Consider the following 16,535-nt stretch of genomic DNA (forward strand, 5'->3'; position numbering starts at 1 on the left):
GTATTAAATTTAAAATCATTTAATTAAAATCAGACTAGAAAAAACTTTTTTATTTTAAATAATGCATACATTTAACTATTACAAACTAGCTTCAATGGCTGTTAATGTCTCGCCAGACTTCTCCAGCTTTGACTGCTCCCACCTGTAGTTGTAGGCCCGTCCCAGTTGGAAGAGCTGCGTCAGACTCACGAAGAGATTCACGGCGAACAGGCTGTAGTTCTTGGGAATGATGACCAGCGAGTAGCGGGTCCATATGAGGTTCGTTGCCCCCAAGGCTAGACATCCATTGGGTGAAATCATGTCCGCAGGACGCGTCAAATCACTGAGCCCAGCGATAACGAGGCTCTGTAATATGAATTTGAATGAGTACGGAGATTAGTAAGATCAGGCTGATAAAATAGGGTAAGTCCCCCCATTGACTGCAAATCTCTACGGCATGTTGCTCTATCCCAGACAAGACAAAATATTATGAAATATTCCATGGGCCACAAAAACCGCACATTCATTTAGTTATCAGAAACTCGCGCGTGGGGACGAATAAAAAAAATTTATATATATTAATTTATCGCGAAGTTGAACAACTTGCCGAGAAATAAACAAACAATAATAAAACACAATATGCGCCCACAGATTTTTTATCAGCTTGAAGATAATAAAAATTGGCTAAGGACGCTGGGCTCAGAATTACATAACACCAACTTACCCATTTAACGAGAGGAGCCCAGAAGAATATTGTCTTGGGACCTAGGGTAAAAAAAGCATTAAAATCTTTATTATTAAGGCGCTAATACTTATATCACCTGCTGGGTGCATCCATAAGGGTCGCATCTTGGCGGGCACATATTTGTCACAGGCTCCAATTAGGCTATTGTATGCCCTGGAATGAAGGCCCTTTCCGGTGGAAGCTGGGGCAGTGGAAGGCGGAGTTGGAGGATTGGCAGACATTTCGACCGGAAGACAGTTCCTTGCTACGCCAATGTCCAAACAATCAGTAATATAAAGAATCGTGAGGGATGTTATAATAACCTACCTTTAATCAAGCTGTATTGGTGATTGATTAGAAGCGTTAGAATGTCTGTCGATTGGTGATGCGATAAAGTAGCTCTCTTCCAGGTGGGAAGTAAAGTGCCTATTAAAGCCTGAGGAACAACAGCTCCAACGAATCGCTAATCGACAACTGTGCTTTCAGAAAAGTCCGGGGTCCATACACATATGTTTATGTTTCTCTAGTATTATTAGCTTAGAGCTCCTGTTATCACCAGCACTATCAACAACGCCAGCCCCTCTTTTCTCATTTTATATAAGCCATAAAAATCTATAAGAGCCAGCTAAACATTGCTAAACGTATAAGAGTTATTAGCAACATTCGCTAGTTTAAATTTCCCTAGGTGAGACATTTACTTAAAGGTTTGTATTTGTTTAAAATTAATGTGTGTTTGTAAGACTAATTGTGAAAAACACATGTATCGCTCAATAAACGCGCACATGGCGAATGCTTGATGCGAATTAATCCGGTTTTAGAACCGCATCTATTTGCCCTAAGTAACGATATTACTAAAAGAGAAATTAAATTCAGTTTAATTTCTGTATTTCCTAACAACAAAATACATATATTTTGTTTAAAATATAACGATAGTTATAATGTAAATAAATCAAATGAATGCAAATTGAATTCAACTGTATTTTAAACACCCGTGAAAAAAATCTTTAGCTTAAGGAAAAAAATGTATTTTTTAAAACATTCTAAATTATTTAATTATTATTTTCATTTTTAGTTTCAACACACTGAAAGCTTAAGGCTTGTACTATTTTTCACTCCAATCGATGAATTAAAACAAAGTACGAATTACTATTTTCTACAGTCTTACAATATATTGGTTTATTTGTTGACAATCACAAAATGTCCAATAACTCTCGTATTCATAAAACTATACGCAAAGCCTCCACAGTTACAACTTAAGTAATACGAATCACGTCGATAAGGCAATTGACCATAAATAATAATGGTAAACAGATTGTAAAACGCAGATGTCGGATCTGCGAACACAGCTCCTCTTAATCCTTTCGTTTACGTTGTGCGTTGTGGGATTTGTAATATGTACATAACATTTCGATCTAAGTCTATAGATAGGGGACAGCACCAGTATTCGATTCGATATGTCTCTAATTCTGCGCCGCCGGCTGCTCCTTCTTCAGCTTCTCCTGCTCCTGATGATAGTGGTAGGCCCGGGCCAACTGCACCACTTGGGTGATGCCCACGAAGAGATTCACGGCGAACAGGCTGTAGTTCTTGGGTATGATCACCAGCGAGTAGCGTGACCAGATGATGCCCGTGGCGGCCAGGGCGGCACATCCAGACACGGAGATCGAGTCGGCCGGGCGGGCCAAGTCACTCAGACCGGCGGCAACGAGTCCCTGGAAGAAATACAAAATGTGGAAACAAAAATGTTAAGTATATCCTTAGAGATCTGTTAAATTCCAGGAGAGTAGTGCAGTTTACCAGTTTTCAACATTTGTTAACAATATTTTTTATCTATACATTTTATATTTGCTGATAAAAAAAACACTTTAATAGGAAGAATATTATCGGTGCCTTTCTTATTTTAGGGCATTTAATGTGAAGATTTTTGTCAGGCTTCTTATTTTGTTATTATTTTTGCAAATTAGGTTGAAGCAGAATGTACGAAAATGGAATTCAGAATGACCTGACTGTTGTTTTAATATTAATCTTGGCAGATTGCCTTTAAATATGATTAAAATTGATACACCCTATAATGTATAGAGCTACCTTAAGATAACATTAACTTTGCCTTTAAACCATTATATAGATCAAATTAAACATATATACATACGTATATCTAGGCATTTATTTTTGGCAATGCTGTTATCAAACATAAACAAATAAAATACGTTTTGGAAAATGGTTGAATATTAAAGTGTTAAATTATTGAAGCTTTCCAAGCTGGATCCCAAACCTTTCTTTATAGGGTTTTCACGATTGAAATTAACAATCGCAATCCCCTCACATACACGAAAGCGGGCAGTTATCAGGCGCAGTTTGCTCGAAGTAATCAAATAATTTCATTTAATGGCACCTGCGCACAGATTTGTCTACCGTCGTTTCGGATTTATTGCGAATGAATGTGTGTGTGCGATAATGAAAATTAGCGAAGGTCGCCCGTCGTCCGAGTTATGTAATCCCTTCTGGTTTCTGTCAACTTACCCATTTGAACACGGGTGCCCAGAAGAATATCGTCTTAGGACCTGGAAATAAAATTCGAATCAGTAGGGGATTCGGAAAGGTTCCAAGATTGTTAGACCTACCAGCTGGATGCATCCACAGTGGGCGCAACTTGGCGGGCACAAATTTGTCGGCGGCCCCAATCATCCCATTGTACAACTTGGAGTGGAGACCCTTTCCGGCGGAGGCGGCGGCTGTTGGGGGTGGTGGGGGAACGGGTGGGGGTGGCTGAACGGCGGCGGATGACATTCTGTTGTTTGTGCGACAAAAATTCCACGGACGATGCGATATAATTTATGCGTCCAAACTCGTTGGCTGGCAATCACAAAATAAAATCTAGTATGAAACGCTAAACAACAAGAGGCCCAAAGCTTTGCGAGAGAGAAAAGAGAGAGGGGAGCACCAACACACCCGCAATGTCAAACAGCTGAGAGGGTTATTCACCAACGTGTTTAATTTAACACGTTCAGGAAATACATGTGTATGTAAATGCAATTCGCTTTTGACTTTCTAAAAATGTACTATAGTTAGTTATATGTACATAAATGTTAAATATACAAATCATGCATTTGTATACATATAACTTTTTAGGAACAGGTTTTTGCCCGATGGGAAGTTCATTAGCTGCCGCAAAACATCCTTGACCTTGAGAAGAGTGTGCCAATTTCCGCAGCTAAATGTTGACGGAAGCAAGTGTCTGAATTAAATGCAGCGCTACAAATACAACTGCAATATATCTATAAATAGCCCGTAATTTTTAGTTTGTTTTTGGGAGTCACGCGATATTAGCGATGAGCAATTGGTCAGATACAAAAAAAAAAACAAAAGATGTACAAAAATATGTGTGTAAAATGTATGTATATACAGTACAAAATATAACTTTTAAGACAAAAAATTTCAAATATATATAAATATTCAATACACTTATTCTAGGTGTTGAAAAAATTTGGTTTATGATCTCTATTTTAAGTGTTAGAAAACGTAGAAATTGCAGCTAAATGAATCTTGTAGATAAACAACATGAGAATGTCAAAAAATGTATATTTGTTACCCAAAATTTAAACGAATTTTCTTAAAAACTTGACCATATCTTAGAGCTTTTCTTAAATTAAACATACAAATATAATAAAATACATTAGTCAAAACTGGTTTCTTTCTGACAAATAAATGTAAAAGTTCATGTAGATCGTTTGTAAGCACCATGTAAATGTAACTTTATTTCAAAAAACAGCCGCCAGACTTTTTAAGTCTTGTAAATTATTTTAAAAAGTATTAAGTTCCATTCTTACTGCTTAATTTTAATTTTAAGCTACGAACGCAATGTGTTCATAAGTAAACGTGATTGATTTTAAGAAAAATACTTTACTACTCTACTCACCGTAAGATAAGAAAATGTGATGACTTGCCGATTAGTCATCAATTTGAAGACTTTCCGTTCGATCATACACCAATTGTAAAAACACCCAGCCTCTTCTTTTGTAATCCCTCCCACTTGTGTGGGTGATCCGATTGTTTATAAATATTTGATCAGTTTCCATGCGCATACTGTTTTTTTAGCTGCCCTATAGAGGAACACGGCAATTGCGCATTAATAGGAAACGTGCTCAAGTGACGCACTAGCTCAAATAAATGCTAATTAGCAGCAACTCGGCCGACACCTCGAATGCCTCCCGTTGAAACGCGAAACGGCCAGACACACTTGAGCTTTTAGTTTTCCGCTTAACTTATCTGCCTGGAAACAAAACGATGAGTGGCCTTTTGCTTTTATCGTTTTCTTGTTAGAAATGTATACATATGTAATTTCAATTACAAATCAAAAGCGTACATATTTAAATTATTCCATATAAATCAAATAGTTCTACATTGGTTTTGAAATTTTTTTCATTCCTGTGTGTATATATTTTGGATGATCTTTAGCAGAGTCACCCCAATCGGATTAGTCCTTGCATTGCACAGCCACACACTCACAAGTGTGTGTATGTCTGGAGTTTGTAATTTTGATAACACAGAATTGCAGCGGATTTTCCGTTGTGTATCCTCCGGAGTTCCTATCCTTGTTCCTAAAAAGAACCCGGCTGTCTAATTGCTGCTGTATGGTGGACAAATTATAATGCTATTATTATGTGAATTGGTTGGCGGCTCGTCGGGTTTTCATACACAAGGGGTTGTGTACGGATAAACGCCAAATTATGTGTGTTGCACGCGTTTGGTTTTCACTTCACTGCTACTTCGTCTGCCTCCGGATTGGATCGTTAAAAGTTGAATGAGTTCATTGGTAGTTTATCAGCATTCGGGTCAAAGTTGTATTGTGTGCCGTCGGAACTGGGTGCCATGTTAGTCTGTTCGCCCTGTAAAAGAAAAATTGTTTAAAAATCTATTCTAAATCAGATAGACTAGTCACTCACCTCATCCGTAAAGTATTGATCGATGATTTCATAAGCTAATTTGTAAATTTCAACGTTTTCGTGGCTCTGCAGGCGTTCGATTTTGGCCAGACCCTCGCATTCCTCAATAAAGTTAGCCACCGCCTCCACATGCGAGTCGGCCACTTTGAGCATGTTGTTCAGGCCGTCAAGAACAACCTGTGGGAAAGTTAAAAATTATGTTTAATTCGGTTGGAATCTTAAGACATACTTGGGCAAAAATTATCCAATTAGACAAAAGCCAATTGAAAACTTTAAACTAAGAAGTATTTACTTACATTGATAACTTGCGTATCCTGGCACGATAGGAGATCACAGAAAGGCGGAATGACGCCCTCCTTGATCAGGGTGAAGACCTGTTCCCTGTTGCCGCTAATGGTCAGATTGCTGATGGCCCAGGCGGCCTCCTTCTGTGTCTGGAACTCGCCCTTGCTCAGGTTATCAATGATTTTGGGCAGCAGGCCCACGTTGATAACGGCCTGCACCTGCGACTGGTTGCCTGCGGTGATGTTGGAAAGGAACCAGACGGCCTCCTTGCGGATCTTCTCCTTGGGATGCGAGAGCAGGGCCGGGAAGTATGAGAGCGCGTCGTAGTTGAGCACAACCTGTGTCTGCTCATCGGATCCAGTCACAATATTGCCAACGGCTCGCAGCGCTGCGGTCTGCACCTTGACCTCGTTGTTACCCAGCAGAGGTATCAGCTTGGGCACCACCCCGCTCTCGATGACCATCTGGATTTGCTCGTTGCCACCATCAGTCAGATAGCTAATAGCCCAGACTGTGTCCACCAGAATATTCGTGTCGGTGTGATGGATAAGCACGTTGAGTGCGGGCAGGATCTCGTGGATGGTTGCTGCCGGTGGCGGCGGATCCTTGTTGCGGCACAAATTCACAATCACCCAGGTCACATTGCGCAAGAATGAGATGGGGATGTCAGGCTTGATGAACGACAGCAGTGGCTGGACAACGCCGTGCTTGATGACAAAGTCGCGGAGCAAAGGCCCATCGCCAATGATGTTGCCCAAGGCCCAGACGGCTTGTTCACAGACGTTCGGAGCGGGCGAGTTGAGAAGTTGAAGAAAGAGTGGCACGGCGCCGGCGGCCACAACCTAAAGAGGATTACCCAGCATTAGAACAAAGAAAAGGCAGCGAGAGGAGGCTGAACTCACCTGATTTGTCTGGTCCGAGGTGCCGGAGGCAATGTTGGTCAGGGCCCAGGCGGCCTCGAACTGGAGCATTGTGTGATTGTGTTGTTTGAGGCACTCCACCAGGATGGGCAGAATGTCGCTCTGGATCAGATCGTTGATGGGTGGATTCTTGTCCGAGGACAGCAGCTTGCGGGCAGCCTGGACGGCGGCCAGCTGTTGCTCCGGCTTGGTGGCGTCGGCGGCTGCCTGGGCAAGCTTCTTCAGGTTGATAGACGTGGGCAGCTGCTCGTCCTCGTCTGTGTTCGAGTCCAGATTGGGTACATTGCGCCGCTTCAGGATGGTCTCTTCGCGCTTGTTCTTTCGCAGCTCCACGGTCACTTCGTTGCGGCGTCGACGCATTTCCTGAAAGTTAAGCAATACATCAATTTTGGAACAGGATACTCAAACCTTGAATCACTTACATCCTGGTCTTTCCCTTTGTTTTTAAAGTTTTGCAAACGATTCTGCTCCAAAGACGTCATTTTCGGTCCGCTTCTTGGTTTTTCCTATTTGCCGCTTCAATAAGGGGCCGCAACTGCGTTTGGCTGGTTAAGAATGCGTGAGCTAAAAATCAATTATGCGTTGAGATGGCGACGTACGCCTCCTGGGCAATTTTGTCGGACAATTAACAATTTGTTTCAATTGCACACCAACCGAGGCGAAAATTTAATCGCACGCACACAAACGCGCACAAAAGACAAAATAACGTACAATCGACCAACACAGTTGCAGAACAGCACGATGGCGCAGGCGATGAAAAAAGAAATGGCGAACAAAATCACGGAAATTAGCAACTCTGTTGACATTAATTGGTTTTCTCCATCACCTCTGCATCGGGTACTTACGTTTGCAGCTTAAAAATGGCGTTTCTCCCACGACACTGACACTTTCTACGCCTTTTAAAATGTTCAATTTCTTTCCTTTTTTATAAAAATTGTAGTTCGTGACAGCGACGTAGGTGAAGTTGGCTGCGCTTCGGAAATCGGGACTGCCCACTTATAGGCAGGGTCGTTGGCGCGCCTATCGACAGATCTGTGCCGGTTTCGATTTTTTCTAGCCTTTTTTTTAGATAAACATATATAATATTAATAAATGCTACAGCTTCTTATTTTTGTATTCAACATTTTTAAAACGTGTAATATTTTTCGTATTTAAATAGAAAAATTGTAATTCAAATTTTTTGAAATTAAAATCATTTTAATTAAGTTTTTGTTTCTATTTTAACAAAGGTTTTCCTTGTCGGTGATTATCCCTGCAAAACTATCGATGGCATTGGGCACTGAACCATCGCAAACCTTGGAAGTGCCATCACTATTATTAAAACCCTTCTGACCAGGCGTGCAAAAAATAACATTTAAACACCAAAAGAGAATAATTGGGGATCTGTGGCGGGATTCCAGTGGCATGCATGGACACTAGGAGGAGCCACGGCCAGCGAAAGCGCAATGACGGAGAACACAGAGAAAGCGGCGGGCGTGGAGCAGCCCCAAATGGCGGAGTCTCAGCCAAGTCCTACGGAGCAGGTCCCAATAAAGGTGAAGAGCGAGCAACCGGACGCTGAAGTGGAGGCCAAACTCCGGGCCCTGAATGCCAAGTTCAAGGCGGAGGCAATGGCCCTAGAGAAAAGCAACAGCAGGGATCTGGCCGACGAAACGGATGACAGCGAGAGTTCCATCTCGGCGGAGGACAAGAAGGACATCGTGCCGGTGAAGTCCTCCAACGAGATCCTCGCAGAGCTGTTCGGCGTGTTCAACGCCGCTCCCCCAGAGGAACTCTTAGACGACAAGAATCTGCTTAAAAAGAAAAAGAAGGTCAAGAAAGAGAAAAAGGAAAAGAAGGCTAAAAAGAAAAAGACCGCCAAGTCGGATGGCGAATGCAGCGACTCCGAAGCGGACGGCAAGCACAAGCACAAGCGAAAGAAGCACAAGCACAAACACAAAGACGGCAAGGACAAGGAAAAGGATCGGGATCGAGATCGAGATAGGGACAAATCCAAGGAAAAGGCTGCACCGGCAGTTGCTCCCACTGAGAAGGAGAAAGAAAAGTCTGAGAACAGGAAGCGGATCGCTGCGGATTCCACCAGTCACGCAGATTCCCATCCCGTCAAGCGGGAACGACATGAAAGGGACAAGGAGCGCGATCGTGAGAAGGAAAGGGAGCGTGAAAAGGAGCGTGTCCGCTCCCACAATAGCTTTTACAATGGCCACCGGGAGTCAGACCGCTCGAGAGGATCGGACACTGCCAGGACCAAGTCACGACAAGCGCGCGACCTCTCCGATGTCTCACTCTCCGACGAGGAGTCCTTTCTCCGGGAAAAAGCTTCAAATGGCCGCCGACGACAGCATAACAGCTTTTACGATGGCAAGGAGGAACGCAAGGAGGATCCCAAGGACTCACCGAAGCGAAACGCGCGCGATTCTATCTCTCGAAGAAGTAGAAGGTCCAGATCACGTTCCCATGAGCTTGTAATCGACAAGAAGCGACTTCTCGAGATCGCGCGCAAGAACGCCATTACCATGTTCAAGCGAGGTACTTTACCCGGCGTGGCCAACATGACACCGGAGATAAAGGACAAGGTGCTGGTCAAGATGCGTTACGGCGGACGCAGTGTTCAAGATCTGACAGACTTTTGTAAGAAGATCTCCAACGGCGACGGGCTGTCAGATCTGAGTTCTGACGAAGATTCCGATGTGGACAAAAATGGCAATGCTAAGGCATTTCATCATCCCTTTCAGCTGAAGGAGCGGGAACCAATTGTGATGCACATACGGAACTCCACGGCGCTGGTTCCAGCGCAGGCCCGGCAGGACGAGCAAACCAAGGCCATAACCATGCAATTCCCGGTGTCCTCGGGCCAGACTCATCGCATGAACGAGGTGTGGGTGCCGGTGGAGCGCAAAGATTCGCTGGTGCCACTGCCCTCTCTGCCGCCGGCCAAGCAGGCAACCAATATGTTCAAGGAAACGCCAAAGAACGTATTTGCCAAGACAATGCCTTTGCAGGAGCAGCAGGAGCCCGCTTTTAAGTCGGTGGGGGGAGCGCCTGTAGTTCCTGCACCAGCTGCAACCCCAACACCCGCTGTTCCTCAACCAGTACCTCCGGCTCTACTAAATCCAATAGTTCCTGCTCCTCCGACCGCCGCTGCTCCCTTCGTTCCCGAGGTGCCCATCCCATCGGCGTCGCCGGTTACGCCAGCGCAAAGTGCCTCCATATTTCCGGAGATGACGCCGCCCTCCATGGACGTCTCCAGCATAATTACCCAGCGTCTTAGTGCCATTCGCCGCCTGCAGGTAAGCTTGACTTTATTAATAAGCTGCTATTTTCTGATACTAATTTATTTGTCTTCCATCTAGGATAATCCTGGGGACTCTGAGGCGCTGAAAATGATGTACAACGCGCAGCAAAACATGTCGTCGTGGGCCAACTCGAAGCACCTGCCCGGCCAATTTACAGGGAGCACGGGTGCCCAGGTGCTTACGGCCCATGAGCTCAACAGCGGTCGGCAGCTGTGGGTGCGCAGGGACCAAATGACCTCCACCAAGCCAGTGACTGGTGGCATGGGAATGGCACTGCTGCAGAAGATGGGCTGGAAACCGGGCGAGGGGCTGGGCAGATGTAAGACTGGATCCCTGCAGCCACTTTTGCTGGATGTGAAACTGGACAAGCGCGGCCTGGTGTCGCGCGAGGACCTGAAACCGCCGCCATCGCGACAGTCGGCCGCTCAGCGGAGGAACAAAAACGCATCCGGACCTATCGGAGGCAGTGGGCCTGCGGGAACGGGTTCGGGACCGGGACCAGGACCAGGGGCGTGTGCTGGAACGCCACTGGTCACCCAGGACAAGCATCCCGTATGCGTGCTCAACGAACTGACCTCGAAGAACAAGTGGACGCCGCCTCAGTACAAGCTTCGCCAGGATATCGGTCCTGCCCACAACCGCTCCTTCCTTTTCAGCGTAGAGATCAACGGACAGACGTACACGCCGGAACGAGGATGTAATAACAAAAAGGAAGCTAAGCTTAACGCGGCCACGTTATGTTTGAGAGCTTTGGGCATACTTCAGCCCAGTTAGAATCGGCGCTAGGCATAGGATAATTTCTAGATTGTAAGTTAAATATAGTCCCGAATCTGTACATAAAGTAGTCTTAAATCTCTTAGTTGTAAAGTTTTGTTCGTCTGCTTTGGAATTGCTTATTTTCCGTTAAAATTACATTAAACCTTGAGGACCCGTTGTCGTTTCCTTGCATATAATAAATGTAGAAACATTTTATGTTTTGCCTAAATTATGTAAGTTCTATTTCTTTTCGAACACATCATTATATTTTTTTAAATCGCCAAACAAATTTTAAATTTTAAACCCTAAAGTAAGAACAATTTATAGATACAACTAATTCTAAATCAAAGCGATAAAAGCAAGGAGACATTAACAAAAGGGAGGCCAAACATTTTTAACGAACTTCGAGTCTCACTTCCTAGACAAAAATGAAATTACTTTAACAACGCCATCCGTGATTTGTTCTTTATATTAATTACATCTGTATATACATTTTAACTTTAACCGTAGAGGTTGTCTTAATAAATTTTATTTTACAATTGAATAACTTAATTTTTCCCAGTGTCATACCATCTTAACCGTTATTTCGTGAGATTTGAAGTTTTTGGGAATGAAGCTTTTGCGAACGAGAGAGCAAGGGACTTGGAGTGAGAGTGTGGGAGAGCGAGCTTAAATCGACAGTGGGCCACAGCAAAGTGGGGCATGGGGAGTTCGCTAAACCCTGTAATTCGACCACAATTCGCCTCACTGTGCCACCGTTGGCTTGCAGTTTTCGCACGCAAGCTTTGATTATTGCTGTTAACGGGGCTTTTGCGCAAGTACACAAACAAAGCCGAACAGCTGACTGGGTTGAACGGTGGGGTACATTTAAGTCTCTCGCCGTTGCAAGTTTCAAAAGATTGCTCCTCGACGAAGGTCAGTTCTCGCGTATGCTCGAACTTCGTCGGATGGCGAGCACGGATTGGATTGGATAGGCAGCAGGCAGCACGTTGCAGGACGGGCCAAGAAGGAACAGAGGTCGTCACCCGGATACAGACAAAACTTTTCTGAGTGCCCCAGTCCCAGTCGCAACCCCAAACAGCATCCAATCCAATAAACGTGCAAAAATATTTGTTGTGAAAATAATATCCACCGCACAGATGCTTTCGAGCCACTGCGATTTGGGATGTGGCTGCGGATTTGGCCTTAGTTTTCGATTCGGCACAAGCAAACAGCCAACGTATGTAATTCGTAATGTTGCATAATTACACCACATGAATGGCTGGCGTACCGAATTTGGGCGTTGCAGTTGCCATTGCAATTGCCGTTGCCGTTGCATATTGCTGATGCCCTGCCGCATTTTCGCTGGCCACTTTGTTTGCGGCTGCCGCCATGGAAACGTGTCGCACCTGTGCGATTTCCATGTTTGTTTGCGACTTCGAGAATGGCAGCAATAACAGCCACTTCCTGGACCTCCACAATCCCAACTGCTGGCCAAGCGAAATGGCCCAAATACGCCTGCAGTTCGTCAACTGGAATCTCAAGGTGAGTTCAGTGTACCGAATACAATGGCACCTTAGACCAAGAAAATATAACTTTCGTAGTTTAGTTTAACAGTTTAAATTGAATAAAAGAAAACAAATTTTCTGAGTATATTTGTTTGGATTTAGAAGTCATTAGAAACTAGAAAAGGTTACAATTCATATGTTAATAAAACACCGTAGTTATTATATTTTTTTTACTGTGTGGAGTGATTGTTGCTGCCTCTTTTTAAAAATTGCAACTTTTCGCAAGTGAAAGTTTGTGTGTTGGCAACGAATTGCCATTAAATTGCGCACAGTCTTAGTGAAACAATGCTGGAAGAGTCACTTGGGTTAATAACACAACAAAACACAATAAAAATATACCAAAAAATATATGTAGTTAAACTTATGTAGGTTTGTTGGACATTTTTTGGCTAATGAATTTTTGGTACAGTAAAGTCGCCGATTGGGTCGAAAATTTGCAGTCTCAACAGTTTTCACAGTGGCTCATTTAATTACAGATACAACTCCCCATTCTGCAAAATCTTAATTAAACTTAAACTTTTTTAAAATGTTGAAAAAGCACACCGTTCATATCTCAATGCCATTCAATTTTGATAATTATTAAATTGAAAATAAAGTAAATTGTGCCAATTAAACAAAGTACGACTAATTTCAGATATCACCAAATGATGGATTGCCTCAGAAGATCTGCAGCGACTGCTTTACAAAGTTCTGCTCGATAAACGCATTCCGAGTGGCCTGCCAGGAGGCGCAGTTGAAGCTGTCAAATATTTACGACAAGATCGATGCCAGCAGCCTGGAGGAAGAGCACCAGGAGGACTTGGACCAAGCAGAGGAGCAGAGGGGAACCGAAACAACCAAACCAACAACGACGGTTTCAGCCGAAACACAACCAAACACTGCCACTGACCCCACAGAAATTTTCGTGGATGCCGTAGACATCGAAGAGGAGGAGGTGGAGCAACCGCCGGAGGAATCTGCCTCTCCGGAACTGACCATTAGCTATGCCTGCAAGTTCTGCTTGAGGCCGCAGGAAAGATACCAGCTGCAACAACTTTTGCTAGAGCACATCAATGCCAGCCATGATTCAGAGCAGCCGTACAACTGTCCGGAGTGCGAGGCCTGCTTCCAGGATGCCGCTTCGAGGACCGTGCACTTGAAAAACAGCCACGTGGAGAAGCAACACGCCTGCGAGGTGTGCGGCAAGAAGTACGGCGATCGACACAATCTGCGCCACCACGTCGAAAAGTACCATTCGGAGACGGACTTCGAGTGCGGACTATGCGAGAAGCGCTTCTACACCCGCAAAAGCCTTAACTACCACATGAAGTGGCACAATCCGGACCGCCAGTTCAAGTGCCGGCACAGCGGCTGCGAACGGCTCTTCATCAGCCAGCGCCACCTTATGTGCCACGAGGCCACCCACACGGGCACCAGCTCCAGGAAAAGCGAGCACTGCGGCTTCTGTGGAAAAAGTACGAATAGAACGCACTTCTTATGTATTAATCCTAATCTCAAGACAATCTTCCTGAATTAAGTTTTTAATTCCGAAAATTGACTTTAAATCGTAAAAGTATAAGTTACCAAGCTATATAATTAGTTATTAATTTTAGACCACTCTTTATTATATCTCCCTAGCCTTTATTCATCTGAAGACCCTTCGTTGGCACATCTTTAGACAGCACGGCGGAGAGAAGCCCTACAAATGTGCAAATTGCACGGAGGGTGAGTAAAAATGGACATGCTCTAATTCGTGGCCAGCTACACAGGATCTTCCGCTCCTTCCAAAGGGACTAATCAAACTATTCATAAACATGAGCATTAATCATATATCAATCTGTCGCATCACCGAACATTCTCACATCCAACAAGCGCTTTAAGATCATAGACACTGAGCCAAGTCCGGCTGCTTCTGCCGCCTCTAATAGTGTGTTAGTCAAGCCTAAAGCAACGGTAAACATAATGGCTAAACCAGCTCTTTTTGTACACCTTTTTAGCCATCGCATGCGATTAAGGAACAGCAAACGTTTTGTACTTTGATTTCCTTTTAGCCACTTGATTAGCGTTTTAACCCATCAAACCAACCAACCACTGCATAACCAACTCCATCCACCGTACGAAATCCCGGAGAGCAGCATGCAATCATATATACAAAATCGTCCTTAAATTACGGAGTCGACGAAAAAAAACTTAAAAGCAATGCAAATTTTTAAACTGTGATAATACTTACCTATCCTTTATACTTAACAAACTGTATAAATTAAACTTTTAACTTCGTTATTGATTTAAAAAAAGTCTTAGAATTTATTTCTTACTTGCATTTGTTGAATTTTTATTAATAACTTTTAATATTATATCAGAATCATGAAATCCTAAGCCGACTTATAATTTCAAAACGATCTGTTTTTCCGAGTGCATATGTTTCTATTTCATGACACCCTACGACTAGCCACCCTTTAAACATCCATCGATCAGCATTAAACCTTGTCTCCCCGATTCCACAGTTTTCGCATCATATGCCGAGAAGCGGATCCACATGCTGGAGCGGCATAGGGAGAACCTAACTGCCATCGAGCGGAGCGAATGCATGCTGTGCCGCCAGCCCTTTTCCAGCGAGCAGGATCTGATCCATCACATGTCCGTGGAGCACCTGCAGCGTCCTGGAGCTCCGGTGATCGCCAACAATAAGCGGGTGCTGCAGCAGAAGCGGGAGCGCCAGTATTCCGGACTCTTTCAGTGCGGCAGCTGCACACAGCGGTTCAACATGAAGTCGGCGCTGGAGCGGCATGTCGCCGTCCACTCGGAAAAGGATAGGCCGCACGCCTGTCCGCAGTGCTCCAAGCGGTTCAAGCGCGCCCAGGACATGAAATGGCACATCAAGACTCACGAGAAGGAGAAGAAGAATGTCTGTGATGTCTGCGGCAAGGCCTTCGCCCTAAAGTATGTGCTAAAACAGCACCGATTGAGCCATGAAGGTAAGTGAATAAATATATATATATATATATATATATATATCTAACCGAATGTCTTGAAGCACCGAGCGAAATGTAACCAAAGATAAAATCTAATATTTTTAACCCAATAACGCATGTTTTTTTTTTTTATATTTATATTTGTTTTATTCAAAAATAAAACTTTTGAAACATATAAGCTATAATATTTTTTCAGTCTTGGAAAAGAACTTCAAGTGTAATGTTTGCGGTAGGGCATATTTGTTCGAGAAGTCTTTGCGGCTGCATCAGCGGGTTCATACCGGCAAAACCTACTACAAATGCGATGTCTGTCAAGAACGATTTGTCACGCACGTTAAGCTTAAAAGTATGTATACAAAACCATAAAGCAAGCTAGTTCTAATAAGCTCAAAATCATTTCCAGCTCACATGCAAAAGTCTCACGCCTCTCAGCCGCACTCTGATTTGGATAAAAATGATCTGATCAACATTGTGATTTCCTAACCAAGTGGAACAGCAAAGATTCCTGTTTTAGCCAAGCACAACGTCGAAACACTGTGTTGCATTGGGAGCGTAGCTCTCGGAAACTACAGAATTCGAATCTACACAGACCATTCCTTCCATCCAAACACTAGACCATATGCACAAAGCGATCTTTGGATCGATTATGTGCTTCGAGCTTTATTTAGAATACTCCTTAGCCAAATATTACTATATTTCCCATACATCTCTCTCCATTTCTTCAGTCAGTCCTTAAGCCTCTTAAGCCCCATATCTCTTTCTATCTATATATCTCACAGAACGCCTGTCACGCTCAAGCACATCTATTCCACTTGACCATTTAGCGATAAGCAATAAGCAATGAGAACAAAAAATATGTTAAAAGAGCAATTTAAGCTTTACGGCAAACTTTTAATGCTCAAGAAATGCATTTATTACCAGATGAAAACCGAGAAGTATTTACAATAATTACTGAAAATGTATAAGAATATTTAAAATATCAATATACTATGGATTTTAATATATGTAGCTGCAGATATATTTACCAAATTCATGTTCCAAATAAACATTCATTTGACCAAAGCTGTAACTGCCTTTTTGTTTCAATTTGGCGGCAGTTATCGATTACTTATGTTTTAAAAATTATCGACAACA

The 16,535-nt window shown here is 43.4% G+C and overlaps 5 protein-coding genes across 6 annotated transcripts; 2 read left to right on the plus strand and 3 right to left on the minus strand.

The window, feature by feature from the left end:
• Nucleotides 1-24: 24 nt before the first annotated feature.
• Nucleotides 25-1,335, minus strand: LOC128254586 (mitochondrial pyruvate carrier 2). Its single transcript, XM_052983744.1, has 4 exons — nucleotides 1,031-1,335; nucleotides 801-968; nucleotides 704-744; nucleotides 25-345 (listed from the first exon to the last, which is right to left on the minus strand). Exons 2-4 carry the CDS (start codon nucleotides 943-945, stop codon nucleotides 79-81), a joined length of 453 nt encoding a protein of 150 aa, XP_052839704.1. The 5' UTR covers nucleotides 946-968; nucleotides 1,031-1,335; the 3' UTR covers nucleotides 25-78.
• Nucleotides 1,336-1,846: 511 nt separating this feature from the next.
• On the minus strand, nucleotides 1,847-3,556 carry LOC128254575 (mitochondrial pyruvate carrier 2). Its single transcript, XM_052983734.1, has 3 exons — nucleotides 3,325-3,556; nucleotides 3,224-3,264; nucleotides 1,847-2,415 (listed from the first exon to the last, which is right to left on the minus strand). The coding sequence occupies exons 1-3, from the start codon at nucleotides 3,488-3,490 to the stop codon at nucleotides 2,164-2,166; spliced, it is 459 nt and encodes a 152-aa protein (XP_052839694.1). The 5' UTR covers nucleotides 3,491-3,556; the 3' UTR covers nucleotides 1,847-2,163.
• A 1,441-nt stretch (nucleotides 3,557-4,997) lies between these two features.
• Nucleotides 4,998-7,856, minus strand: LOC128254465 (importin subunit alpha-4). 2 transcript variants are annotated; one of them, XM_052983603.1, is made up of 6 exons: nucleotides 7,697-7,856; nucleotides 7,274-7,455; nucleotides 6,834-7,214; nucleotides 5,943-6,773; nucleotides 5,647-5,823; nucleotides 4,998-5,589 (listed from the first exon to the last, which is right to left on the minus strand). In XM_052983603.1, exons 2-6 carry the CDS (start codon nucleotides 7,331-7,333, stop codon nucleotides 5,494-5,496), a joined length of 1,545 nt encoding a protein of 514 aa, XP_052839563.1. In that variant the 5' UTR covers nucleotides 7,334-7,455; nucleotides 7,697-7,856; the 3' UTR covers nucleotides 4,998-5,493. The 2 variants fall into 2 exon arrangements, with proteins under 2 accessions (XP_052839563.1, XP_052839571.1); XM_052983611.1 differs by having other exon boundaries at nucleotides 7,274-7,415; nucleotides 7,697-7,839.
• Nucleotides 7,857-8,121: 265 nt separating this feature from the next.
• LOC128254428 (protein Son) lies at nucleotides 8,122-11,350 on the plus strand. Its single transcript, XM_052983539.1, has 2 exons — nucleotides 8,122-10,141; nucleotides 10,205-11,350. The coding sequence occupies exons 1-2, from the start codon at nucleotides 8,297-8,299 to the stop codon at nucleotides 10,919-10,921; spliced, it is 2,562 nt and encodes an 853-aa protein (XP_052839499.1). The 5' UTR covers nucleotides 8,122-8,296; the 3' UTR covers nucleotides 10,922-11,350.
• Nucleotides 11,351-11,566: 216 nt separating this feature from the next.
• Nucleotides 11,567-16,457, plus strand: LOC128266335 (zinc finger protein 883). The gene is made up of 6 exons (XM_053002792.1): nucleotides 11,567-12,427; nucleotides 13,085-13,904; nucleotides 14,068-14,154; nucleotides 14,934-15,404; nucleotides 15,598-15,747; nucleotides 15,805-16,457. Exons 1-6 carry the CDS (start codon nucleotides 12,275-12,277, stop codon nucleotides 15,882-15,884), a joined length of 1,761 nt encoding a protein of 586 aa, XP_052858752.1. The 5' UTR covers nucleotides 11,567-12,274; the 3' UTR covers nucleotides 15,885-16,457.
• The last annotated feature ends 78 nt before the right edge of the window (nucleotides 16,458-16,535 follow it).

This window comes from Drosophila gunungcola, chromosome 3R (genome assembly GCF_025200985.1).
Source record: "Drosophila gunungcola strain Sukarami chromosome 3R, Dgunungcola_SK_2, whole genome shotgun sequence".
Lineage (NCBI taxonomy): Eukaryota > Metazoa > Arthropoda > Insecta > Diptera > Drosophilidae > Drosophila > Drosophila gunungcola.

Excerpts from the sequence above, each read along its gene's own strand:
- LOC128266335 (XM_053002792.1), top strand. The coding sequence starts at position 12,275 with ATGGAAACGTGTCGCACCTGTGCGATTTCCATGTTTGTTTGCGACTTC. Across the intron at positions 13,905-14,067 it reads CTGCGGCTTCTGTGGAAAAA|CCTTTATTCATCTGAAGACC; the intron begins GTACGAATAGAA and ends ATATCTCCCTAG. Across the intron at positions 14,155-14,933 it reads ATGTGCAAATTGCACGGAGG|TTTTCGCATCATATGCCGAG; the intron begins GTGAGTAAAAAT and ends CCGATTCCACAG.
- LOC128254465 (XM_052983603.1), bottom strand. The coding sequence starts at position 7,333 with ATGACGTCTTTGGAGCAGAATCGTTTGCAAAACTTTAAAAACAAAGGG. Across the intron at positions 7,215-7,273 it reads ACAAAGGGAAAGACCAGGAT|GAAATGCGTCGACGCCGCAA; the intron begins GTAAGTGATTCA and ends CTTAACTTTCAG. Across the intron at positions 6,774-6,833 it reads CCTCGGACCAGACAAATCAG|GTTGTGGCCGCCGGCGCCGT; the intron begins GTGAGTTCAGCC and ends AATCCTCTTTAG.
- LOC128254586 (XM_052983744.1), bottom strand. The coding sequence starts at position 945 with ATGTCTGCCAATCCTCCAACTCCGCCTTCCACTGCCCCAGCTTCCACC. Across the intron at positions 745-800 it reads CTTATGGATGCACCCAGCAG|GTCCCAAGACAATATTCTTC; the intron begins GTGATATAAGTA and ends TTTTTACCCTAG. Across the intron at positions 346-703 it reads GGGCTCCTCTCGTTAAATGG|AGCCTCGTTATCGCTGGGCT; the intron begins GTAAGTTGGTGT and ends TTCATATTACAG.
- LOC128254575 (XM_052983734.1), bottom strand. The coding sequence starts at position 3,490 with ATGTCATCCGCCGCCGTTCAGCCACCCCCACCCGTTCCCCCACCACCC. Across the intron at positions 3,265-3,324 it reads ACTGTGGATGCATCCAGCTG|GTCCTAAGACGATATTCTTC; the intron begins GTAGGTCTAACA and ends TTTTATTTCCAG. Across the intron at positions 2,416-3,223 it reads GGGCACCCGTGTTCAAATGG|GGACTCGTTGCCGCCGGTCT; the intron begins GTAAGTTGACAG and ends TATTTCTTCCAG.
- LOC128254428 (XM_052983539.1), top strand. The coding sequence starts at position 8,297 with ATGACGGAGAACACAGAGAAAGCGGCGGGCGTGGAGCAGCCCCAAATG. Across the intron at positions 10,142-10,204 it reads GTGCCATTCGCCGCCTGCAG|GATAATCCTGGGGACTCTGA; the intron begins GTAAGCTTGACT and ends TCTTCCATCTAG.